Raw genomic sequence first — 27,788 nt, 5'->3', positions numbered from 1 at the left:
GAACAGCATCATTTATTTCCATAGTAAAGTTTAAGTACTCATCCAGTTTTAGAATTGCCTTTGCCATTAAGACAAAGCTTGTTGAATGGCAAAAAAAGCATATTTAATGCAACTCCAGTTTGCATTTCAGATTAACTCTTCTTGTGCCTAGGCTAAAATGTACGCCTGCCAAGAGTGTTGACTTGTTTTTTTTTGCGTTTCTAGCATAATGTTCTTCCTGTATCTTGGCATGAAGTTCATTAAATAAAGGTTTGGCAAAATTCCCACATCAGGTAGTTTTCTTTCAGCCCACTCTTCCTTTGGGAGTTTTATTTGCATTTCACTTGGAGAATTCAGAGGGTGGGTTTTTTTGTTTTGTTCTTTGTTTTGCTTTATTTTGATCAGCTATTGAGAGAAAGAGGAATAGAAGGCTTTTTGGAATCATGGAATTATTCATAAATAATATTAAATGCCCTAATTTGTATAGAGGTACATATAGTATTTAAATTATATGCATATACTGCTGAAAGTAGCTGCAATGAGAGTTAGTGGGACTGCATTCTATATTATATCACTAATGTCCAGGAATACTTTTTTTTTTTTTTTTTGCGGTACGCGGGCCTCTCACTGCTGTGGCCCCTCCCACCGCGGAGCACAGGCTCCGGACGCGCAGGCTCAGCGGCCATGGCTCACGGACCCAGCTGCTCCGCGGCATGTGGGATCCTCCCCGACCCGGGCACGAACCCATGTCTCCTGCATCGGCAGGCGGACTCTCCACCACTGCGCCACCAGGGAAGCCCCAGGAATACATTTTTAATTGTAAAAATACATAGTAGGGAGGGGAGGTGGAAGATTACTGTCATTTGAGCATTTCAGAGATGCATTTGTGAGGTTTTTTTGTTTTTATTTTTTTATTTTTTGGCCATACTGCATGGCTTGCCGGATCTTAGTTCCCCGACCAGGGATGGAACCGGGCCCCTGACAGTGAAAGTGCCGAGTCTTAACCACTGGACCACCAGGGACTCCCCAAGATGCTTTTGTTTCTTTACAAAGAATGAGAGAGTTTTCCAGTTTTAAAAATGTACTAAGTAAGCCAAGTATAACCTTTCCCTGTAGTTCTGAGATACTTCTATCCATTGGCATTTACATTGAAGAATAACATCTGAAACCCTTGACATAAAATACAAGCTGTAATTTTGAAAAACCTCAGATCCTTGTGTTCACGTTGAAACATCAGGCAGAAGGCTGTACACAGTGAGCTCTCGGGCCTCTTTGAACCCTCGTGAGTGTAGGGCTTTAAGAGTTTTAGGTGCTGAAATTCAGGAAACTAAGAATCCCAGGTTGTATTGGGGACATATTATGATTGAGCTTCTCATTGGAGTGCACGGACTCCACGAACAATTAGTGTAACCACAGGCTTCGGCATGGACATCAGCTGGCTTGACTTAAATAGAGCAATGTGGCTGATGGTGGTGGTGTCCTTGTGGCATGGTCAGAAATACCTTCCTCCGTTTCTGTCCTACTCTCTCCTTAGTCCTCCACATGCGCACAGAATTCTCAGCAGGCTGGTGTCCTAGTCATTCACAAACGGGAGCTGTGTTTTTCTCTTTCACTGTCTTTATTAGTGTCTTTTCAGGCACCTGGAAACCTTCCTCTTCTGGGAGTCCTTCTTCTTCCGTCTCTGCCCGTCAAACTCCTGGCACAGCTCCAGCAAGTCTTTCTGACTGCCAGAACTGCAAGCCCCAAACTCCATCTGAAAATGACCTGTCTCGTCTCTGAAATTCTAGAGAACTTTGTACCACTTTTATTCTACTTTCCACAAGCAATTTTATACAAATCTTTTGGACATATTTGTCGTCTTTGCTTGATTACAGTCTTACTGCGACTTCAGTCCTCCACTTTCAAGGGCTCTGGGCCCTTGTGATTGGCTAGCACCTCAGGCTTCACATGGAGTAAGCTAAACTCATCTTGAGTGCCACGTTTTCTTGTATTTTCTACTTTGCCTTGTAGGATTAGTGGTCCGTAGGCTGCAACTGTAATGTCATCTTGACTTTTCCCTTCTCTTCCTTTCCTGTTGGGTCAGCCTACACGGCGCCTCTTCCATCCGTCTTTCCTCTCCCCACTGCTGTTTCCCTGTCTTGGCCTCCAGTTACCCCAGCCTCCATTATTTCCATGGCCTCTTTCCTTTCATCCTCCCTCAGACCCTTACCAACATCCCTCCTCATCTTGTGCACCATGGTCCCATTGGCTGTCCTAGGACAGCCCTGATTCTGTCACTCCTCAGTCAGAAATCTCCAGCGGGGCACCAAGGCCTCCTCAAAGACAAGCCGAAGCCTGTGTCTTGGTTTCTAGTACGCCCGCCGTACGTAGGTCACCTGCCTTTCCGGCCGTGCACATGGACTCCTCTTTCCCTTCACAGACTTGGAGCCAAGTGAACTACTTCCTGCTTCCTGGATGCACTGTGCGTTCTTGGCTCTGGGCCTTCGCTTCCTCTATGCCTTCAGACTGCCTTGTCTGTCTCCGTCTCCTAAATCAGTCTCTTGGTACAGACTCTGGGACTCTGAGTTCCAGCAGCACTTCTCCTGCATCTCTTTATGTCTTGAGTTATTAGTACTCATCTGCAAATCTTTGAAAAAGAAGAAATATCCCTGATCCATCTTTGGATACTAGCCGAGCTCCAAGTCATCCTCTCCCCAAAGAGGAGTCTTGACTATAGAAGCTGCTCAACAAATGTTTGTTGAGTTAATTAACAACAAAATTAATAACTACATAGATACCACTGACCTTTTTTTTATCCTTTTTTTTTTAAACTGGGAAAAGAGCAAAGACCAAAGAGAGATTAAGGAAAACTATTTAAAGAGAATACATTCTTTTAAATGTAGTTATGTGCAAGACATTTTATGTAAAATGCCTGGTGATGCTGGATTCAGTAAACAATTGACTTGATACATTGATGAAAGTGAGATAGTATAGCTACAACCTGTTAAAATTTGGGGAAAAAATAAAGTGTACTTTTATGTCTTGGAAGGATAAAACATAGTAATAGTTTTATTTTGGGAAACTGGTAGAAAATTACTCCAAAAGTCCCTTCCCTTCAGGCATATTCTTTCCAAACCTTGGGGCTTGGTCATATGTCCAAACCTCTGTCCATATTGGTACTCTATGTAATTTATTCTTCCCATTTCCAATCTGATGCCAAAGTCCTTCAGGATCCAGCTCAAAAATCATTCCTACTCCAAAGTCTTCTCTTCATATCTCAGGCAGAATTCAGTGTTTTCCTAATTGTCTGGTCTTTTTGAAACCTTGTAAATATCCCTACTAGAGCAGGTCTCTCACATGACATTGTAGTTATTTGTTTTCAGACCTCCCTTCAGCAGCAAATGTTAAGCTTGTGGAGAGACAATTAGGTCCCTGGGGCTTAGCTTGGCACTTGGAGCATAGTAGACATGCAAATATTTGTTCAAGTAATTAGTGACTATGAGTAATGTAGTAATATTTGAGGAATTTACTTCACAAAAAACTAAGAAAAGTACTCTGAACAACCAATTAAGAGAAAGGAAGAAAAGGAGAGGAAAGCTTGTCTTTTTTTCCACCCCTGGGAAAATTCATACTGAGTCTCATTCTATCAGTGGAGGATGAACTCACAACACCCACACCAGGAACTTGACAAAGTTGAATCAGACATACAAATTGAAATTCCAGTTTGTCCAATAAATATCTTGATGTCTTCAGACACATTACTTAATCTTTCTCTACCTTATTTCTTCATATCTAAAGAAGAAATAGTAGTACAGTCTATTCTCTTTAGTCATGGTAGTTATATTTTATAAAATGAAAGAATACTGATCATTTACTAATAGGGAAACTACAGGATGGGTTCCTTCAAGAATCTGTCATATAATTTTCATCGACCAATTAATACATGACCTGTTTTATGTGTGTTTCTGTTATTGTTGTACATATAACAATATATATGTTATTATTATATATACATTGTGTGTGTGTGTGTGTATATATATATATATATATATATATATATATATATATAAAACTCATGCCTGAACAAACCTTATCTAACACACATATTTTCTCTATAATGCATAACACAGCCTTCTTGGGTTTAGGAATACTAGATGGACCTCCACACTATGCTGATGGCCATTCTCAACAGTGAAATTACCAATAAAAAATATGGAAAGAAACCTGGGCATTAAATAGGCCATGAAAAGGGCATATTTACAGGATATGAGCTGAAACCAAATCTCAGAGCATAGCCATGTGACATGAGCTGGGCACTTGTGCATGGGTGACTCAAATTCACCACCGTGCATGCCCTTGAAGCTATGAGCTTTGATTTGGGGGTTACAAATAAATTTTAGCGAAGAGTTGAATTTGCAGATACGGAATTCATGAGTAATGAAGTTCGATGGTAACTATTTTCCAGTCTTGTTGCGAGGCTTAGAAGTGATTCAGGTTAAATACGTAACAACCTATACATGATGGTATTTGTGAGTCGTCCAGCAGAGAGTAGGTGCTCTGTAATGCCCTTAGCTCTGGCGTTGTAACTCTTAACATAAAAGGAAAAGATGGGCCTTGCTCTCAAGCTGCTTACAACATCATTGAAGGAAAAGTTAACTCATGAATGAGGCTAGACCGGTAATGAGGAAGAGAGATATGAGTACAGTGTCTCACTTCCAGGAGCTCTCAAGACATAGAATCTGAACTGCAGCAACAAGAAAATAATTCATGGGAGCCTTAGGCCTTGAGATAGAATTTGGAGAAACAAGCTGGGTGCGGAAACAATAATCAAACTCCAGTCAAAGCCACAGAAATGGTATGAGTGTGGCACATTCAAAAGACCAAGGTTGGTAAAAAAAATGGGATTCACATTGGAAAATGTCGATCGTGAAGGCACGGGAATCAAGGCTAGAGGAGAGTTTGAATGTTATTCTCTATGAGCAAGGTTACTAAATGTGAGTGCTGTTTTTGGAAAGATGGTCTGGCCAAGGTGGATAAGGGCGATTAGTGAGTAAAGGAAGACTGGGGGAAAGAAACCCGTGAAAAGGCTACAGCAATGACCTAGAGGTTGGCAAAAAGAAAGCATGTTTCAGTGACAGTGGATCAGAAAAGCAGGCATGATCCACTTAATGGAAGGAAAGGCAGGCCCCTGAGACAGCTTATATTTGGGGGTAAAGAAAGAAGAATTGGAAAGAATACATACATGGAGTATCCACAGAGACGCCTTGTTTAAAGTTGCCCTCAAACTTCCTGGATGCAAGGATTTGTCTCTTCTCAGGCATGCTTTTGTTCCCTGACAAAACTTTTGTTGGTCTAACTCAGCGTTTTCCTAATGTTTTTGACTATGACCCACAGTAAGGCACACAGTTTACCTCAATATATAATTGAAAACTAGACTTTTTCAAAATAATATTTCCCTTTTCCTGTGGGTAATGCACTCTTGTATTTTCTATGCATTCCTATTTGGTTATAAAAAGTCAATCATGACCCTCAAACAGGTCGCCAATGTTTGAAAATCACTTGTTTGTCTAACGTGTTCTCTAGGCTTGAAAATTCATTTCCCAATGATTAGGATTAAATAGGAAGCTCAAAACTCAGCTTCCAATTTCTTTCTTAAAGGCAAACTACATTCTAAATAAAATTCTCAGAGTTAGGTGATCAAGAAATTAAACTGAAAGCAGAGTTAGTGATTTCGGATAAGCCAAGCATCTTCTTTCCTAAAACACTTGACAGGCAAGCATGTATGTTGGATCTTTCTCATGCTACCCATCCAGCACTAGGTGAGGATTCTTGAGTATTATTTCTCTGATGCTTTCAGTGAGAAATGCTTTTACTTTTTGTGTACAAAAGAGTGGTCTGATAAATGGGGAAGCAATTATGGCTAACAATCCAAAGCCATTATGTAATGCTGAAACTAATTCTCTTGACTAAATAAGATCTAGTACGGGCCCTTTAGGTTTGGAATTGTAGTATAACTCTAGCCTACAAGACAGTACCTTATGACTTGAGATCCTCTGCTTAAAGAACATTGTGCAGCAGAAGATTAATAATTTCCTGGAACGTAAGTCGGAGAGGTAAGGAAGGCAATAGAGCGTGATGACTCAGAGTGCCTGTTCGTGGTCAGAATCCCGAGCTTCTGGTCAGGGCTCTGCTACTTGTTAACTATCTGATGCTGGGCAGGTGACTGGACCTCCCTGAGCTGCCATTTCTCTTCCACTGTATTGGATGATGGTACCCATGCACAGTGCTGATGTGAGGGTTGAGTTACTGTGTAAAACTTACACAGCACGTGGCACACAGTAAAAGCTCAAGGAACATGGCGACGACCCTTGTGATCCGGGAAGGTGAGATTCTGATGGAGCAAACACCTGAAGCATCTCTGGACCACAGGTGTCTGCTGCCAGTGCAGATGTGTATTTTGCTATCACTCCTGGGAACAAAGGAAGGTCAAATATTCTCCATGGCACTACCTATGCAAGAATGGGCCACTGCTTTTTTCCCACTCTTTTTTCCCCCCCACTCTTAGTAGAGGAGAAGGGCAGGGAATGTATCAAGGAGAAGGGAAGTCAGAAAAGAAGTGTTAGTCCTTAAGGCCTTTATCACAAAGCCATTTCAATGTTAGCCGGCAAGTGGATGAGAGGATGGCTTGAATCAATAGCCAGGATGCCTGGATCTGTGGGAACCAAGAGGAGCCCAGGATGGCAACTCCCAGCTGACAATCACTCCAAGTCACAAACGCAGCCATTTCAATGCTTCCAGCCTGAGACGGTTCCCTATTCTTTCTCTGTGGTAGAGAGAATGTGTACAGCTAAAAGCTCTTTCTAGATAGTGTGGAGAATGTGCCCTTATTATATAAGATGGAAAGAAGAAATTCAATGCCAAATACCTGACTTAAATGGGTGAGATATTAATAAACACATCTTGCTTCACCCACCAATGTGAATAAATCCTACCATGAACAAAATTTGGAAGATGGCTGCAGGCTGAGAGGGACTGAGGACCTCCATAGGTGAATAGAGTATTCACAAAGATGGGGGAAAAAAGAAGGGCGACTAAGAAGGTTAGGTATTTGTGGAATGGAGCCTATCACCTGGTACATGCCATGTGATGTACATGAATGACTTTGGTGGAACTTAAGAAAAATATGATAAAGCATCTGATAGGTAGTTTTGTCGTTTCAGAATCCCTCATTATTTCCATCAGAGTCAAGAAAATGTTGAGATTTGCATGTGCACGGTGTACAGGTAGTCTTCTATTGTGATTCCATTTATTATTAAATTTTTCTTTTAAAAAATTATGGGGGAATGTATCAGTTTGCAGGGCTGCCATAATAAATACCACAGACTGGGTGGTTTAAACAACAGAAGTGTATTGTCTCCCAGTTCTGGAGGCTGGAGGTCCAAGATCAAGGCATGGGCAGGTTTGCAGGCAGCCGCCTTCTCCCTGTGGCCTCACATGGCCCTTTTCTCTGTGTGTGTCACCCCTGATGATTTTGTGTGTCCTAAATGCCTCTTCTTACAGGAACACCTGTCAAATTGGATTAGGACCCAGCCTCATTTTAACTTAATTACCTCTTCAAGGGCCCTGTCTTCAAATACAATCACACTCTGAGGTACTGAGGGCTAAGGGCTTCAACATATGGATCAGGGCCAGACACAATTCAGTGCACAACAGGGGATCTTGAAGGAACTGTGAGAATTTCCCTTTAGCCAAGAAAAGTATGTGCCAGGCATCTTCCCAGGGACAGGACCTCTATGGCTCTGCTCGCAGCATCCCAGGGGTGAACCTGTGATGTGTGTGTGTTTCCTGCCCAGGTGGCCCTTTGGTATATCCGCCAGGCCTGCCCAAATGCGGTGATCACTTCTCACCTTGTGCCTTGTCTGGATTTGAGGAAGATTTTGCCCCACTTGTTATAATGTTTTTTATGACTGACTGCTCGGCAGGGCTCCCTCTTGGGAATAATTGATGAACATACCTAATCATATTAGCATCACTAACGTTTTTACCCTTCATTTGTAAAGCAGCACCACGCTTGGCCCCCCTAAGCGCTGACAATAGACGCTGCTTCTCTCCATTCCCCCATTCTGGTTGTCACTTGCACCTCAAAGCAGACCCACTCTCTGCTCTTTCTCTGGAGCCCTCCATCCTACACTTGCCCTGGAAAGACTCATAGCATCGTGTAGGAAGTTGCCCATCCAAGCAGTTCCAAAACTCCACAGGTGGTACCGTCTTCCATCTCGGCAGAGCAGTGAGATTAGTGGGAAAGGCAGCCCGAGATTCCTGGACCCCTGTTCCATGTTGTTTCCAAAATGAGTCAGAGCTTCGGTGATATCTGTGACTAAAACGAGAAGAAAAAACAAAGGTGTCCTTAAGGGCTCTGGATATTTTTCTCCTAAACTAGTGCACGTTAGGGAATATTTGCTTCAATAATCGGCTCTCACACCCTCTGGATCTGGCATATGACACTTGGCTGTCTGGGACAGCCCGGCCCTGTTGGCAGGAGTCCTCTGACCACAGCCTTCCAGGCTGGTGACCCCACGGCTGACCTTCTGACCTTGATACCCCAATCCCTTTGTCCCCCCCATTGATCCTCTGGTTTTCCAGTGCTTCAGTTTCTTGTCTCTGAATCATATTCTCCGTATATCTTGGTCCCTGATGCCTGCCAGGGGGCATCCTTAATTATCATCTGCTGCTTCCTGAATCCTTGAGGGTTTCTCATTGCCAACGGCCAGTTGATGTGCTTCTAGGATAGGTATTCTAGATAAAAGATTAAACCAGAGTGATGTGACTTTTTGTCCTGATCCGTTGAGAGACCACCTATTAAAAAAAATAGGCAAAGCACTCTTTAGGGATTAGTTAGCTTTAAAAAATACAGTAGAACAAGCCTAAGATTATTTGTGTAATAATATTCCTCTTACTCAATTTTATTTCTCTACACTTTCTTGACTGGGAGGCTAAGAAGTAGAGTCATAGCCCAATCACAGGGATTGGACATCAGTTATCCAGGCCCTAATCTGTAACCTGGGTGTGTTCCTGGTTTTGCACATCTCACGTGCAAGTGTCATCATCCAAGTGCATGGAGGCTAAAAAAATACAGGAGACCAAGGCATTGTATCTTGAACTCTTTGGGTTTTTACCTTGCTGCAGACTTGGTCCATCTCATCTGACTTAACCTCCCCACTGCAGAGTCCTTCTGCCCCACTTCCTGCTTCCTTATCCCTAAGCCCTCATCTAACTTCCCGTGGTCCTCTTCCTGTCTATTTTATCACCAGTGTTTTAACTTCGAGTTCATCCCATTCAGCTCTATTCCTGGTCATTTTAGTTTTTCTCCCAAAGGCTCCAGGTTTCAACTAGGATTAAGGATTCACAATTTTTGACCTTTTGAGCTTCAGGCTTGTAGGGACAGCAGCAGCTGGGCGTCTGCTCTCAGCTCTATCCCAGGTGCCTCACGCTCGGCCAGAACAGAGCTGAGCCCACAGTCCCCGGGCACACGCAGCTCTGCTGTGTCTTCTGCGTGTTCAGCGGAGCTGTGTGTCCTCTAGGAACCAGGGCCTGGTCCCGGTTCTGCCCTCTCCCTCCATCACCATGACACTTTGTTCCCTAATCAAGCCAGCAGACAACACGGCCTCCTTTCTGACCTCCCCATTTCCACTCTCACTCTCCTGTACTCTGTTTTCAGCAGCCAACGTTAGATTTTTATTTTTCCTGAAACTCGTGTCACATAACTATGGTGGGATCCAGGCCCCTCTCTGTCTGAGCCCCTGACTCTCTTTTTCATCCTGTATTAATATTCTCCCCCTCCCCTCCTCTAGCTCCCTGCTCAAGGCCATGCCAGCTACGTTGCTTCCTCTCTGTTTGTGTTCCTTCGTCCCACTGTTGTTCTGGGGCTCTCTTCCTCGGCCCTGCCCATGACTGCCACCTTCATCACTCTGTCCTCAGCTTAGATGTCACCTCCTCAGAAAAGTCTTTCCTGCGGACTCTTCCACCTGAAGCAGCCTTGTGCACACACACACACACACACACATGTGTGCACACAGGCAAACACACATACACGTATATACACATAAACTCATACACACAAACACATCCACATGTCCACACAGATACCCAGATATACACATACACACACCCACATCCACACAGTTACACACACATATACACACGTGCACAATTACACATACAAACACACATACACATATATACACATAAGCACATAGACATGCAAACACACAGATACCCACATACCCACGCACATACACGCATACACACACCCACATACACATGTCCACACAGGCACACACGCACACACAGCCCTCCCCTGCCCAGTCCCTCCTGGCCCCGTACACTATTTTATTTTTGATTCATCACCTTAAGTCCTGTGTTAAATGATTACTTATTACTAAACCTCCTTTCTTTACACAGCACAGTGCAAGCTCCGTGAGGGCAGGAACTCTCGTGTGTCTCGCTCACTGTTGCGTTCACTGAACTCAGAAAAGGGCCAAGTACACAGCAGGTGTTCAGGCAATGTTCCTGAAGGAGTGAGTGCCTTTCTGCCTCTCAAGCATCCCCTGGGTCTTTCCTCACCTCCACCCTCATGCCCACTTCTGTCCTCGCTGTGTCTCACTCGGGCTCTTGGTAAAGTCTCCCCAGGATGTTCCCTTCCCCAGGCTTCTTCCTCCCCAAGCCCCCAGCTTTGCTGCCTGGAGTGTAATTTTCTCTCTCTCCCGATGCCCTCTGCTGTTGAACAAGGTAGCCCTCGCTCCATCAGGGATGGGAGAGCAGTGGTGGTGCACAGGGGGCTCCACTGTGTTTGGCAAAGAACCAGCTGTGTGTGGAAGAGGAGACCCCTTCCTTGGGAGGGGACCAGGGCCGAACATCCTCCACTGTGTCCTCTACTTGCGAGGCCCTGCAGTTTCTCAAGAGTGGGTGTCTGTGACCAGGACGGCCTTGAGACTTCAAAATGCCACTCAGATAGGAAGAGTTCGATCCCGTATTTAATCAGGAGAACCAGCTTTCTGATCTGTAAAAATAAGCACCCTATCTCCTGCCCTGGACCTACAAGAACCCTGGGTATAGAGCAGAGGAGGGTGTTGAAAGGAGGCCACATGTTAGGTGGGGACCGTGTATCCGTGATTTTTAATCCCCCCAGTGTTTATCCCATGGTCTTCCACACAGTAGGCATGCAGTCAGCCAACATGAAATATTTGAGTATTTACATTTTCCTATGCCTCGTGCTGTACCCTGGGGGCATGGGAGCGAACAAAATGGAAACAGTCCCAACTAAATTATAAGCTGGTAGAGAAGAAGCCCTAAACTGATCATCATATAAATACATTGTAATTACGAAGTGTGATACACTTCGAAAGAAATCTACACAGTGCAACTGCAACTCTGCATGTTTGCTGCCCTGTGAGTGGCTCCCTTACAGCTGGCTGCTGCCTGCATTACATTAGGGTGAAGGTACACTTATTCATCCTTTTGGGTGAGTGCACAGTAGTTTTGCTGGGTTGGTCATGCATGGACGTAGAGGCCGGGAGAGCCAGAGACCATCGTACTAGTAATTCCCCAGGTACTGGGGAAAGCTGACTCTCAGAACAGAGAACAAGGGTCTCTTCTGGTCAATAGAACCTCTTCCTTCACGTCTTATTCTTTTAGGTGATTACTTCCAGGAATGGGCTGTTTCTTGTTTCCATGGATTTTTGGCAAAGCATGAATGATGACAGTATTGGTAAATGAAAAATAAAAATTTTCACTACTCAAAATCAGAAACATAAAAAGACTGTGCAGACTTTGTATACTTACAGTGTGGTGATGGGAGAAAGCCTTTCTGGGGAAATGGCATGTAAATCTAGACGTGGAGGACAAAAAAAGGGTTATTCAAGTAAAGAACAGGAAGTAAAGTGGTTGAAGAAAGGGAGCAGCATTATATAGGTCTGGAGACTGGGCAGAAACAGGTTTGGGATGCATGGAGAAGTCTGCTGAGCCTGGAGTAGAGAGAGTGGGGGACAGGATCGCTCAAGACAGAGTGGAGAGACAGGAAGGGGCCGGATCACGCTTGACCTGCAGCTGTCGACTGCTTTCTGGATTGGGGATGCATGACTGTCCTGGGCTGTGCCATTTTAATCCTAATGGTGTGTCCCTGCTTCCTTGCTTAGCCTTTAAGCCTCTCTTATGATCCCTCTATATTTCTGCCTCTCGGTGCATTTGCTGCTGGGTTAGGAGGAGGAGAACACGTTTCTTGTGGCTTAGATATCTCCGATCATGAGCCTAACCTACAACTCTCTTTCAATAAGGAATTCAGCAAAAGTACATGCTAAGATGTGCTTCAATATACTTATAGAAAATTGTATATAGTCCTTGAGAAATTTGTCAAGTGGAAGCCAACCAGATATAGAACAAAGAATTACGTACTTACTGCTTTGCATAAAATTGAGTGTCCTGACCAGTGTGAGGTGATACCTCATTGTAGTTTTGATTTGCATTTCTCTAATAATTAGTGATGTTGAGCATTTTTTCATATGCCTCTTGGCAATCTGTATGTCTTCTTTGGAGAAATGTCTATTTCAATCTTCTGCCCATTTTTTGGTTGGGTTGTTTGTTTGTTTTGTTTTGTTTTGTTTTTTATATTGAGCTCCACGAGCTGTTTGTATATTTTGGAGATTAATACTTTGTCCATTGCTTCATTTGCAAATATTTTCTCCCATTCTGAATGTTGTCTTTTATCGTTTATGGTTTCCTTTGCTGTGCAAAAACTTTTAAGTTTAATTATGTCCCATTTGTTTATTTTTGTTTTTATTTTCATTACTCTAGAAGATCTGTCATACAGAGTGAAGTAAGTCAGAAAGAGAAAAACAAATATCGTATATTAACACATGTATGTGGAATCTAGAAAAATGATACAGATGAACCTATTTCCAGGGCAGGAATAGAGACACAGGCGTGGGGAACGGACTTGTATAGACATATATACACTACCAGGTGTAAAATAGCTAGCTAGTGGGAACCTGCTGTGTAGCACAGGGAGCTCATCTCGGTGCTGTGTGATGATCTAGAGGGGTGGGAGGGTGGGACGGGGGTCCAAGAGGAAGAGGATATATGTATACACATAGCTGATTCACTTCATTGTACAGCAGAAACTAACACGACATCGTAAAGCAATTATACTCCAATAAGAAAGAAAATCGGGTGTCCTTTTAGTCTCACATGGCCAAATCTAGGACTTGCACTTTGAATGGGGCAGAGACATCAATGCTTCTCTTTATGACATGCGTTCGCTGTGCTGATTTTAATAATACTTCCTGCCGAGGAAAACCAGAGTCCTGCTTCCTGCCCATGGTGTCCCACAGCCGTTTGCTCACGGTCTCCCACGTGCTGAGTGTCTCATCATCACAACACTGAAACCCCTCCCAGCAGAGGACATTCTTAGGAAGGAGAGCTTTCTGCTGAACAAATCATGGGCCATAATGTGGCTATAAATACAAATCATGCAGCCAGTCGTAAAAAGATAACACAAAGGGAATAAAATCATAAAGCTGCCATATATTGAGCACTTAGCGTGTGTCGGATACTGTGCTGAGAATTAGCTCTGAGCTTCACAGCTGCTCTGCCCTGCAGGTGTTAACATCTCTGCCTTACAGGCTAGAGAACGTAGGCGGAGGTGGGCAACGTTACCCCAGTACCACACAGGTAATAAATCTTGGGAGAATTTTTAAAGCAGATCTGCCTAGTTCAAGCTCCAAACTCAGACTCTGCTAAGGACGCTGAATTTTTCAAATCAGTCTAGGTCGTAGAGATCGGGATGTGATCAAAACAAAACAGAAACCTGTCAGATGCAATTCAGGGGCTAAGGGACTTGATCCACATATCATCAAAGGAGAGGTCTGACCATAGGTAGCAGAGCTCTTGAAAAACTCTAGAAGTTGTGCATCTGCTGCCGTGGAAGTTGCTTTATACTTTTCTCAAAAATTCAGTCAAGTGGCCTGAAAGGTTATGAGTCCCCTCTTCAAAATGCTGTTCTGTTTGGTTCTGCTTTGTTCCATCTGTCAGGATGATATTTGAGCAAATGTAGAAGTGAATTGATATATCGAAGTACATTTTTTTCAACGTGTGTGAGACAGATTAGAGCAGGGTCAACTCAGAGGAATGATGCTTGAGTCTTGTTGGAGAAACCGAGGTGTACTGACTGTGTGATTTCATTGTTTCCTTTAAGTTAGGACTTTATTAACCACCTGCTGTGGCCAAGGCATTGCATGCGACGAGGATACACTGAGGAACAAGCAAAGCTCAGTATCCCCGGAAATGCCCCTCCCCCTCCCCCATCTGGGATATTGAGACTTAGCCCCTGTCCCCCTACACGAACCCACAACTGACCATTTTCAGATTCAATCCACTGGGAGATAGAAGGAGAGCTTTACTCTGTGCGGCATTCCCATGTTCATTTAGTCAAGTATGATTTATTGGCCTTGGAAGATAGTACAACCGCCTTTCTTAGACTCTCTGCTTACTAGAATGTATATTTTAATAATCTGTGGTTTTTATGTATGCCCTCTGGTGATTTTGAAACACCGAACTCTGAATTTATCGTTTTGATCAAGGAATCGCGTGTGCTCACTGGCCTTGACGTACAGCGCAGAGCTGCTGACTCCCTGTCACTAAAACACGCTTTGTGCAATGTTTTCCCAGAAACGGAGATGCGTTGGCACAAATTGCTTCCCATTCTTGCGGTACCCTTGTTAGGAGCAGCATGCATTTTGTATGAGAGCAGGCAGGGGCTAGGACGTAGGCGCGGTCATGGACCTCAGCAAGGCTGACGGCGTGAAAGGGGATGAAATCTCCAACTTTCGTCTCACTAGCACCACGTCCCCTACTGAGTTCACTAGCCACAGGCGATCGGAGACCTCTGAAGGTTAATTCTTTCTGCCCATACGTAGAATTACAGCTCAGTGGACAAAGCCCTTGAAATGTTATCACCCCAGCCAGGACATTTTCAGTGGAAGAAATGGCTGGTAGTACAAAAAGGTTAAACGAATTAGAAAACGGGTCTCAAACAGACTTGCCGGGTTTTTTTTCCAAGAGCTGCCTAAAATATTCTGTAAGTTTTACAGAGGTTGTGACTGGAAACATGTTTCAGCCATATGATTGCCGGGAACTATTAAAATGAATAGCACAAATAGGGCAATTAAATATAGATGCTAACAGATTCAAACCCCAAGAGGAAATGAAGCTGCTTGGTTTTTCTTCTAAAAACACGCAGGTGAATTTCTTTGGAATTAGAGTAAAGGCCTATCTTGAAAAGCTGGCTGGATAGGGAAGAAGGCTGAGGAGACTAAAAAATGGTGGCTACCTGGCCCCCAACTCCTGAAGGGAGACCTATCCTAAGTGAAGGTATCAACGTAAGGCCATGCTCCTGTTCATAACATATGGAGCAGCCAGAAGAGATGGGCTCTGAGGATAAAAGCAAGGGACCACCGTCCGTGTAGCTTCAGACAGATGCCAAGGCTTCACTTTACACTTCTTAGGTCTCCTGTGACCCCATGTCCCTGGCACCCTGGTTTTCCTCTCCTGGCTCACAGCGAGTGTGAGAGGATAGGAAGGTTTCTCTTTAGTACAGATCCCTTGTGTGTGAAGTGAGTACTAACACAGACGATGCGATGTGTGGGAAACAAAAACCGAACACTGAGAGGTGCCTGTCTGCCTGGAAAGGGAAAACCGAAACTCATCGCAGGCACTGCTGGAACACGTTAAAGCCAATGTGTTTCCAACAGTTAGTTAGGGACCAGGGGGATGACAAGGGTTTGGACATCCCTCCATTTTGGCTTGCTGCAAAAGGCAGGGGAATTAAGAATGGGAATTTGAAAACAGCCAAGACTTCTTGAGCACTTACCATGCAGGAACTTGAAAAATTTCATGTCGTCATTACAATAAGTAGTTGTAAATGTTAAAGTAAAATAGCCAGGAAGGGCAGAGCCAGGATCCAATAGGAGGAAGGCTTCACTGGCCTCAGCTTTGCCCGTGGCCTGTGGCTTCACTGTGATGCCCTTCAACCCAGCAGTGTGAGTAGCAATCATTCCTCACAGGGAACTGGACGACTTTAATAAGACAAACACAGGGGACTTTCTTACAGGAGCTTACAAAGAGAGCTTCTTTGTAAGGAATAATTATACGGTGGCCTGACAGAGTAGAATGCAGAGCATATAACTGTGATAGAAAGTAAGTGTTGTGCCTATTGTGATGTCTTCTGAATATGTGACGTTCTCTAGAAATCCCAGAATCATGTTGCTGAGAGAGGGTCCTCAGAGATCTTCTAGAATAGCATGTTAGGGTCATCAAGCAGTATTGCAAAGTGTTTATACCCTCAGCGTTCAAACAGATGTTGCTGGAAAAGATATTCCCTCGTGTAACATTAAACCTTTTATCTAATTTAATTTACAGAACTTCTTTCAAATAGTTAGCAACCTTCTAGATGAAGACAACAAGGAAAAATGGGAAGATGCACAACAGGTAAAGCTGAAGTTATTTCAGAACTTAAAATGAAGTTGGTTAAATAAGACTTCGTAATATGTGAAAAAAGTAATGGCTCGCTATTCCAAGAACATAATAGGAAAAATTTTAGTCATTCTAGATTATCTCGTTCTAATTTTAGAGAAAACAAGTGACCTCCTTTATCATAACAATCTATGGACTCAATGATATTTAAAATGTGAAAAAACAGAGCAGGTTTAAGTAATGTTTAACTTTAAGGTATTAATACATAATGACTCTATGCCTTACCCATCATTTTCTTTCCTGTCTACAGACTATAGGAAAAACAGGTAATCTAAAAGGACACATTGCCATATCAATATTGATGTGGTAAGATGCTTATAATGGAATGTTAAATGAGAAAGAATTACCAAGCAGCATGTAAACCTGATTGCATATTTGTGAAAACAGAAATGTAAAAATGTTCAGTTATAATACAAAGATAACTTATGGATGGGATAAACAACAAAATCATAAACTAGCACTTTAATATTGCTTAAAAAATAAAAAAAAAATAAAAGGACACATTGCAAACTAAACTGTGGGAGTACTAACTAGTAAAATCATTTGTATTGACTCTGTTATGTGTTATCTGAATTATGTATACAGATGTGCATTTTGACTCAAAGCCAAGAATTGTAAAAATGAGTTCTCGTTACAAGAAATGTATTCTGCTTCTTCTCTCTTTCTGCTAAGCATGGCAACTGTAGCAAGGAGCCTTATTGGTTTAGTTATTGTTTTAAAAATGCCTGGTCCTGCCATTTGTGCTATACTCACTGACACATGGTTAATACTATTTTTTCTAAATCACAGAAAAAGTGAGTTAGAAGTTAAGAAAGGGAGAATAAGCATGTTTTTTAAAATCCTGTAGAAATTTAATGTAAACGTTTTCTACTTGACCCTTGTTAAAAATTCCACGAGAACAATGCAATATTGAAAATGAATATTTCCTGAGTTTCAAGTGGACCCTCTCTCTCCCTTTCCCTTTATAATCATATTCTGGGCCTTCAGGAGTAAAGCATGCCCTTTATTTCTATTATCATAGGAACTCTATGGATAGACTCTAAAAATAGTCCAGTGTGGGTCCACCTCATTATCAGGTACAAGTGCTGTGCTTCTGGCCATAGCAAGAAAAAAAAAAAAATCACTCCTTAGTTTAAGACACGGAATCTATCTTTTCCTACTAGTTTGAGTTATGTATTTGTCCTTGGCTTCATTCTAGAGGAGAACCTCCTTCACTCACTGTGAGAAAATGGTGTCTTTCCTTAGAATACACTGCTAAGTGTATTCTAAAGTGGCTAAGCACATCTTTGTAGAGTGCTGGAGACTATTAATTATGGATATATTTAGGACAAATGTATAATACCCTATTTAAAACAAGACTGCAATCCATCAGATGGTGTTATTTACTGCAAGGTCCCAACTTGAGCAAATAATGAACAGTGGCAGAACTTTTTGTCAATGGAAAATCCTGAATCCATAATCCACCTATTTACTTGTGATTTTGAGTTAAGTATATTCTTATCTTTTAAATATTTTTTTCAGTAGTGATGATCCTTAATGCTTCTTTGAAGTAACTATTTGAAATAAAAGCAACTATTCTGTAGCGGTGTTTTCATAAATGCAGCCAAGTGGTAAATGAGTCTCCAAGTTTTGGGCACAAAGAGTGAACTCTTCAGAAATAAGAGCTGTTTAAAATCTACCAGAGATAATCCTTTGTCTATTTTAGAGGAATAGTCTCAACAAAATATAACATAAAGCATAGCTCTGTGTGCATTTGGAAGACTAGCTGAGTAAAACGGTGAATATTGAAGTCAGAAGCGTTTTGCCATTAGAACTCACACTTTTGGACAATAAACAGTGTCATTTCATAGTTTGTTCACTACACATAAACCCCAGTTATGAAGGATGAAACTATGTTTAGCTAAAGAATCCTACTAAAAATACAGTATACTAAAGTGAAAAAAAAAAGGCTGCATTCTATATAGCACTGTTTTATACACCATCATTGTAGTTGGAATGGACGGTCCATTTCCTTCATGATAATTGTGATGATCAGTATTTCCTTTTTATACTGAACGCTCCTGTGTCTCTCCAGGAGTGCGTAAATTGTGGCCGCTGAGCCAGATCCAGGCTGGCACCTGTTTTGTAAATAAAGTTTGGCATCAAAGCCACAGTACCTATGGCTGCTATGGTACAGCAAGGACAGAGCTGAGTTGTTCCAACAGAGACCCCGTGATCCACAAAGCCACTCTCTGACCCTTTACAGAAAAAAAAAAAAAAATCAGCCCCGGCTCTATGACATTTGAAAACTGTTGGGAACATATAACTACAAACAAAATCTGCTGCCACCCTAGAAAACCTCTCCCCAAAGTAGACAGGAAAGAAAACAGTTTTATTATTGAATAGGCATTAAGCCAGAATGTGATGTGCCTCACGGGCAGTTCACTAAGAGTTGCAAAGACAGAGAAACTTCATCCTTTAATACAGATGAGCGGATGTTCAACTCATTACACACGTGTTCTCGAGGTAAACAGTAGCTAATTCTCAAGTAAGAGGACTTTAGGTAGTTCATCCTAAATGCACTGGGTAATTGGGATGACCATCTTGTTAGTGAATTGGCTTTATCCAAAGGAAAAATGAGCTCTGATATCTTAATGACTGCGGGCAGTTTTGCAACTCAGAGTGAGGCACCTGCTTAAGTCAGGGTCTAACCCTCCCACCGCCCCTCCCACCGCACAGCAATCTAGATGATGACTTTCCACTGAGAGACATCCCTGGGTCTTTAAGCTGGGAAGAGGCTATTTAACTTTCAAAAAGGTTTACACGCATTTCAAAGAGACAGAGAAAGGATTTAACTATTACAAGTTTTCTAAAGTAAATGCTCTTAAGGGAGGGGGGCAAGGGGTTAGGGAGGGAGTCTCTTCTCTATTTTCAACTGGGAGGATTAAAGCTCTTCTTTTTAATTTGTATTTACCCACACACTACACATACTCATAGACACACACACCTACACAAAAATAGAAGAAAAAATACAGTAGCAGCAGGAAGTTTGGAGCTGATGGAAATTTCACACACATTTTTGGAATGTGGAGGAAATTTCACACACATTTCGGGAATGGGATAGGTAAGCAATAGCATTTGTCCCCAAGTCTTCCTGAAATTAAAAAAAAATTACAACTATCTATGCCATACATTTCTAACTGTAATAACCATTGTTCATGTCTTCAACCATATACGAGGAAGTATACGATGCATTCGAGGTGTCTGATTTTTGGATGGGTGCGGCCGCAAGCTCCTGTGCCTGCTGGCCACCCTGCCCGACATGTCTTTCTGCTCATCAGAGTCTCTCTCCCCCTTCTGCACAAGCCTTTGCAAAACAAAGCCATTTAAAATTCTCTAATGCACTTAAATTTTTCATGGCTTGAAGCTGCAGTGGTGCTGAATGGCTAAAAGCAATGAACGTAACTTCAAAAGACTTTCTGCTTTAATCTGGTTATATAATGCAGGCTGACTTTGTCAGCATGATGGGTTACACATGCTAAAATTCATTTGTCTTTTCAAATGGACCTCACATTCCACTCACTGTGAGCTATTGCCAGAATCAGGTCATCTTTAAGCAAACACTCATCTGTTTGCAGTGTATGAGGCGGATGATGTTGGGTGTGTCTTACGTATGTACATGTGAAACACCTATACTAGAGCTGTTTTATGATCCTGCAAGTATTGCCAACACTATTATTCATACAGCAGCTATTACAATGATTAGAAATAAATGTCTCTCCCAAGATAGTTATTTTACAGTGAACTTAATAGTCTGTAAATATTCATGATGGCAATAATAATTATTTTTCCCCAGTGTTCATTGTACAGATGCTAAGTAAAAAAAAATGTAAAAAGCCCCCAAATTTCAGTGTTTGTTCTATGTTATATTTAAGTGAGGAAAGGAACCCATCAAAAGTAAAGACATGCTGCTTCTAAGTGTACAATCTGTTAGATATTTTGAGTTTTCTTGGATTTATGAAGGATTAATCACGGCATCATATCACCTCCAGAGTTCTTGCTGGCTGACATTTGATGTCATTCTCAACTGTTAGTTCAAAAAATATACAACTGTTAGATGGGTTAAAAAATAAATTAATAAATAAAAATTTAAAAATAAAATGATTAAAAATAATTTTAAAAAGTAAAAAAAAAATACAGCTGCTGCTAGTTGGAGAAATGTCTTCAAATAAATCAGAGCTCATTTATGATCTCATTGTGTCTTTTTAAAATTCCAGTTATATATTCTATTATATAGATTTTTTAAATTCCATCTAACCTTTGCTTATTTTTGCAGATTTATCCGGGCTCAATAGAGTTAATGCAGGTGATTGAAGATTTTATACACATTGTTGGAATGGGGATGATGGACTTTCAGAATTCATACTTAATGACTGGAAATGTAGGTAAGAAATAGGATGTTTTCCCAAAATCTGACTGAATTTTTAAAAAACTTTGCAAGTATCTGAGTCATACATTTCTAAGTGTGGTACCCATTGTTCATATCTTTGAGTCTACATGAGTAATGTATTGTGGGTATTTGGTGTCTGATTTTTCAATGGGCCAACCACATATGCACTATAGACACATACCTACACACACACATTCGCATGCATCTGAGTGTATTTGTATACATTTATTTAAGCCTACTTGTATTTATCTGTACACGTATATAGCAAATGTTTATTGCTATCCAATCTCATGTTGAAAATATATAGTATATACTATGTGATTATATAAAAAATAAGCCTTCGTGGTCTCGCAAACACTGTTCATGAAGATGCCGAGTCACTTTCTTGTTAGGGGTCCCAAAGAAGTGCTGAATCTCCATAAGGGTGGGACACTTCAGAGACCTTTAGGGGTCATTGTCACAATGCTGTTGCTGCCGAAGTTTTCATGAGTAACTTCCAGGACACAGTGCGTCTCTCGGGTCTCTGTAGTGGATTCTGTAATGGTAGCACACGTAAAGTGAAAACATCTTTCTTCCTTTAGCTGTCCATAACATTGTCTCTTATAGGGAGGAATTACACACGGCCTCTTACAGTGCTACAATTATTGTGCATTCAGCCAACAGCAATTATGTTAACCAAACGGCACATTTCTTTTTGTAGTTAAAAATACTCCAAGAACAAAGAACTATTCTTCCTAAATAGTATATGCATTGAGTTGATACATGTTTACAGTTTTATTTCTTTACAGCTTCCTCTTGTGATGTTACTATGACTCAGATTTTCTTTCATTGTCATGTTTTAGCAATCTTCACATAAAGACTACTAACTGTAGATAAAGATGTGTTTAAATCAATATCTTACCTCACATTCTTATTCAAAGGATGTTTAAGTTTTAGTTTCTAGATCAGGAAGAGATCTAACTTTGAGGAGGGATTAACTAGGGGAGTTCACACGGTATAGAACATAACATTTTTATGATTACAGCTTTGGTGGTTCATCTTATACTTGATTTCTTCGGAAGGTCCTTTACTCCTAGAGGGACTCATTTGACTCTGAGATATATTCTGCCAGGGTGACCTCAACTTGTAACTGGTAATAGCTAACTACTGGTAATATTCTTCAGTTGAAGAGAACCTGTGTAATGGAGACCTCAAAGGTCTGCAGACGGTTCCATGCCCACATGCCATCTTCATGCAGCTTGAGGCCTTACGAGTTAGAGTTATGCCTTAATCCACTTTCCAGAGGTGGTGGAGGGCCCAGACTTTTGCCGAGAGTAGATGTCCAGCAGCTTGTGCTGGTTCACGAATGAAGGGAGCTGTCCTTGCTATGGGCAAGGAGAAGAAAAAGTGACTGAAAATAGTATATTTATTGAAGGATGAATTCAGAAATCAGAGAAAATCCAAATTAAATGTCCATTCCAAAAGTGTCTGGGCAAAGAGAGGAAAGGTAAAATCTGTGGAAAAAGGGGGTAGCATGTTGGGCTATGAGTTTGGGGAACATGGAAGGAAAACCCTAGAGAGATTCTGGGGACGCTGGTCATTCAAGATGGAACCACTCTTCTAAGGGCTTATGATTTTTTGGGGGGAGGAAGGAACCGGGAAGGCTGCTATGCCAGTTTGGACAATAGTAATTTACAAGAAAAACAGAGGGGGAAAAAGCAAAGAGCTATTGTTTTCTTGATTTTTGTTAACCTTAGCACCTAATTCTAAAACGCATGGCTAATTAAAAGTATTATCAGATCGAAACATGGCACGTCTTCAGAATGTGTTTGGAAAAAACTTTAAAAACCAAAAACAATCTTAGAGTCTAGTATCTTAAATGTGAACTTAAAGTAGGCTGTTTGAATAACAGCATACCAAATGCCCTATATTACTAGTATTACTTACGACAAAAATTCCATAAATATCAATAAATTGCAAATCTTTATTCCTCTTTACCTTTCTTTTGACTTACCAAACTTGTATTTTTGAAAAATTTGTGTTAAAATTATGCTTCGCCTAGGTTTGCCTACTTCCTTTATCATCACTAAACTTTAAGAAGTATATTAAGCATAGTGACAAAGCAATTTAATGCTGCAAATAAAACCAATATTGTTCTATATTGTCTTCAGTCTTGTGTAAGGACAGTGTGATTGTTTGGCCCGCTGATTGCTTCACTGATTATCCATATAAGAAAAGGTTATATTCTGTGAATAAGTATCCCAAGCATTATTACACTACCCAAAAGAGATTTTATTTATTTTGGTTTCTCCAAATACTGGTCCAGGGACTGACTTACTGTTGTTTGATGACCAGAAGAAGGTTATTCTCAATAATATTTAAGAATTTTCCAAAGTATATTCATATATTAGTCAGAGTTCTCCAGAGAAGCAGAACCAATAGGATATCTGTAGGTACATAGAAATAGGTTTATTTTGGGAGTTTGGTTCATGCAATTTCAGCAGCTGAGAAGTTCCAAGATCCGTTCTGTGCAAGCTGGAGGCCCAGAAAGCTGATGGTGTCATTCTAGTCCAAACCCGAAGGCTTGAGAGCCAGGAAAGCCAATGGTGTTAAGCCCCACTTTGAATTCAAAGACCTAAGAATCAGGAGCGCTGATGTCCAAGGGCAGGAGAAGATGGATGTCCAGGATAAGCTGAGGGCATATTCACCCTTCCTCTGACGTCTTGTTCTATTCAGGCCCTCAATGGATGGGACAATGCCCACCTGCATTGGTGAGGGAGAGCTTTACTCAATCTACTGATTCAAATGCTAGTCTCTTCCAGAAATACCTCCACAGACACACCCAGAAATGTGGTTTAACCAGCCATCTGGGCATTCCCCTCCCAGTCAAGTTGACGCATAAAATTAACCATCACAATCCACTCATATCAAATTGGGTAATATAGATAATAATCACTTATTATTCACATTCTTCATGGTATCCAATTTGATACTAGTATATGTAAAGCATGACTATAGTGTTGTGTCAGATATGTCCAATGTTTTTGGACAAGGACACACAGAGAGAATAATTTGCGGTGACAACTTGTAAACTGTGTGAGTTGGCATTTGTTTTATGTCCTAAGTCCAAATATTAATTATCCAACATCAAACTTACACACACACACACACACACACACACACACACATGCTTGCAGGCTCGCAGACACACATACACACAGCATGTTAGTGATAAATAGAGACTAGGTAACTAAGAAAGTTTGTTTATTGCTTATGCCCATTTTTTTTTTCAGTGGGTTGGAATAAGACTCCTTAACGAAGGGGGTGGGTGGTGATGTGATGAATTGGGAGATTGGGATTGACATGTATACACTAATATGTATAAAATAGATAACTAATAAGAACCTGCTGTATAAAAAAATAAATAAAATTAAATTTAAAAAGACTCCTTAAAGAACTTCAAAAGATCATCATGTCTTATAGAGACTACAAATTTTTTTTTTATAAAGCCTGTATGCACAGCACCTCACTTTTCTGGAATATAGATAAGCTCTTGAAGAAAGAGACAGAGTTGAATAACCACAAATAAAAGAAAGACCATACAATTTAATAAGAGAGTCTCAGAACCTTGCAGATAGCTTATTTTATTTCAACTTTAAATAGTTTTGGGCTTTCTGTTTTCTGGTTCCTGGTTTTGACGGAAAGGGTTGGGAGCAGAGATGGTGCTGTTACAATCACATACATAGCAGATAGAATACCTGAAACAATAAAGAAAAAGAAGTTCTGAAATAATCTGGCAGAGTGGAGCCCATATGGTGGGAACAGCACTCTTCATCAAGATAAAAGTTTCTATAATCTGATTAAGATGGAAAATAAGTGACATGTCTTGGAAAGATTTTCTTCCAAAATAATTCAAATGAAAAGTTTTGAAGCTTCTTTTATCTGAAAAGTGTCCCTACCTGTATCAGCTTTTGATAACTGAAATGCTCTTATATGCTAACTATGAGCATGTTGGTATAAAGGTGAGCATGTTCATTGTGGGAGGGAACAGGTCCATAGCTTTGATCAATTTCTCAAACGACTTATGACCTCAAAAATTTATCAACACAAGCCTTGGAAAAAAGTATTCTATGAACAAAGATGTTAAACAAGCCAATGCATTTATAAAGTAATTGAATATTTTTCATATCACATATGAATATGACATTCAAAATAGACACATGATAAATTATAATGAATAAAATTTAGTGAGCACTTAGTAAACACTACTAAATAGCTTATATAATTACTCAGTAAATGAATGAATATGAAAAACTGATGTGCTACAGAGAGATTTAAATTTTCAATATGCCTCAGTTTATCCTAGAGTTGTATTCTACATGTTCTAAATATGCTGTACAGGCAAGTGATCTTCTTCAGTGAAAAATGTGAATTTTTCAATATATTTTAAAAATATTTATTATCGATTAGGTCGGGGGACTATATCTTAATATTATTTAGTGTGCGTTCAAGTTATTTTTCTTCAACAAGAATATTTCTTGAAGAGTGTTTAAACTGACTTTCTACGCTTTCTCTCCAAACATTTCCTCTTTGGTTCTTTTCAGCCCCATTCTTCTCCCATCACTTTCCTGAAATTCCCCTCAGAAAAGCCTTCTGGAAACTCCCAATTGCCAAATTAAACCCCCACTGTCTCTTGAAACTGTCCATTCTCTTAACATTTGTGTATGTATTATATTATAAAATAGAATTAAGGGATAGAAATTACTCATGACTCAGAGATATTTAGAATTTTTGGAGGCAGTAACGTAAAACAAGGCAGAGTATGCACTGAAGGGGAGACAAGCACATTGTTTGAGGCCCAGCTGTTTGCAGTTCCCAAGACAGAACAGGATGTATGCGACCTCACCTAATCAGAGTTACAGGACAAGTGCATGGATGACAGCTGCTCTAGAGCGTTTGTCTAAAGTTGTGGCAGCGTGTTTTATAGTTTTTTATTATGATTTTAGTCGTCTATTTTCCATAATCACTTCAAGTAGCGTATTGTGTTTGCCTTATTTGTTGGTAAGAATAGCCTATTCTTTAGAAATTAAGTGTTTTAGTTTTGGACTTAAAACCTGAATTGTGTTCACCAAACTGAATTCAAGGAGGATCTGTCATGTGATGTATGTTGCAGCCCACTGACTGTGTTCAATTAAAAACAAAAAGAATTTGTCTCTTACTATAAGAAAAGGCTTTCCTTAGTGATTCAGGTCATTAAATGAATAAGCTTCTCGTCTACAAAGAGTTTGCAGTCCAGTTGTGGGCATAAAAGAATTACATAGATGAATAACATACCAAGTGCACTCTGGTGTGTGTCATGGAAACCAAATGTCACAGAGATTCATTCCGAGAGATGTTGTTCCATGTAAGGAACTAGAAAATGTTCTTCAAGAAGGAATCATTTAGTGTAGATGTTGAAGGATGGCTGGATTGTTGACAGTCCAACCTGAGGCACAGTGAGTGACAAGGAGATGGTGACATTCCAGAACATTCTTTTAGCAAAAACAGTATAGAGTTGTCCAAGCTGAGATAGTGCTTAGGGGATACGTGGTCTATTTTGATAAAGACACCTATGTATGGAGGTAAAGGAAATGAAATAAACTTGGAGAGGCATGCTGAGACATGGTGTCACATGCTTCCCGATTCCGAAGACAGTAGGGAACTCCTGAGGCTTCATCGATGGGTGAGATCTGTGCCTTGGAAAGACACAGGTCACAGCAGAAATAAAATTTGTTGAGATTGAAACATATTTTAAACACAGAGACCAGAAGGCTTTTTATAATAATCCTTGCAGGAGATAATGAAGACTTGAGTTAGCAGTAGTAAGAATAGAAACCAAAATGTAGTTATATCAGTTTGAGACTCTGAGGGTCGAAATGATGGCATTCCGTAACTGAATGCGGTGTCAGAGAGAAGGGAGGAATTGGTATTATATTGATTCAACGAACATTTGAGAGTGTCTTTCACATATTAATGTTTAAATGCAAATGTACCCCTCAACTGGAAAAATAAAATGTGGTCTTGGGTTTTGGTAGAGAAGTCAAATTTATGATATACCCTTGGTAGTCAACTGCATAAAAGTGATGGTTGAAGCCAGAAAAGCATTTTCAATGATCAGGACAGTAATAAGAGGGGTAAGATGGAAGATGATGCCTATATTTAAAAAGAAAAAAATCCTGACTATGTGTGGTGATGGATGTTAACTAGACTTCTTGTAGTCATCGTTTCACTATATATAAAAATATTGAATCATTATGTTGTGCATCTGAAACTAATGTTATATGTCAATTATATCTCAATAAAAATATCTCTGTATATGACTATGGAGAGATCTCTAGGATATATTATTACCTGAAAAAGTACGTATAGTCATAAACCAAGTTAAGAAATATATTTTGTTTGCAGATAAAATTTACACATTATACTAAGAAGAGGTCATGTAAGTTATAGAATAGAAATCAATGTTGAGGGGAAAAAAAACAACAACAACAAAGAATTGTTACAGATATCAGAATAAGAATAGTCAGAGGTAGTAGGTATAAGGGGTTCCGGAACAGGGCAGTAGGAAATCAGTGGCATGTAATTAATAGGAGAGAGAGAACATATCAGAACAATACTGTAGTTAATATCAATTGCTAATAAAGTTCAGAGTAGTGGAGTTAAGAAAAATCTTATGTGATTGCTGGTGGTAAAACATAAGAGTTCTCCAGGAAAAGCACAGACACAATGAACAAGATCTAAATTTCCAAGCTCTTTAGGTGGTTTCAATGGATTTACCTGTAACATTTTAACACAATTA

General features: G+C 40.6%; 1 protein-coding gene across 2 annotated transcripts in view; it reads left to right on the top strand.

Moving 5' to 3' along the window:
- The window catches only part of ADGRB3 (adhesion G protein-coupled receptor B3), a 798,133-nt gene that overhangs the window by 389,330 nt on the left and 381,015 nt on the right, over window positions 1–27,788 (top strand). For both annotated transcript variants that reach the window (XM_027093283.1, XM_027093293.1), the window contains 2 exons: window positions 16,429–16,497; window positions 20,858–20,966. In XM_027093283.1, coding sequence (XP_026949084.1) covers window positions 16,429–16,497; window positions 20,858–20,966 — 178 coding nt within the window. The remainder of the gene's footprint in view (window positions 1–16,428; window positions 16,498–20,857; window positions 20,967–27,788) is intronic.

This window comes from Aethalodelphis obliquidens, unplaced genomic scaffold, assembly GCF_003676395.1.
Source record: "Aethalodelphis obliquidens isolate GAN/ISIS:26980383/991018 unplaced genomic scaffold, ASM367639v1 scaffold3, whole genome shotgun sequence".
Taxonomy (NCBI): domain Eukaryota; kingdom Metazoa; phylum Chordata; class Mammalia; order Artiodactyla; family Delphinidae; genus Aethalodelphis; species Aethalodelphis obliquidens.
Note: the sequence above shows the minus strand (reverse complement) of the source record. Positions and strands in the feature narration are given on the sequence as shown.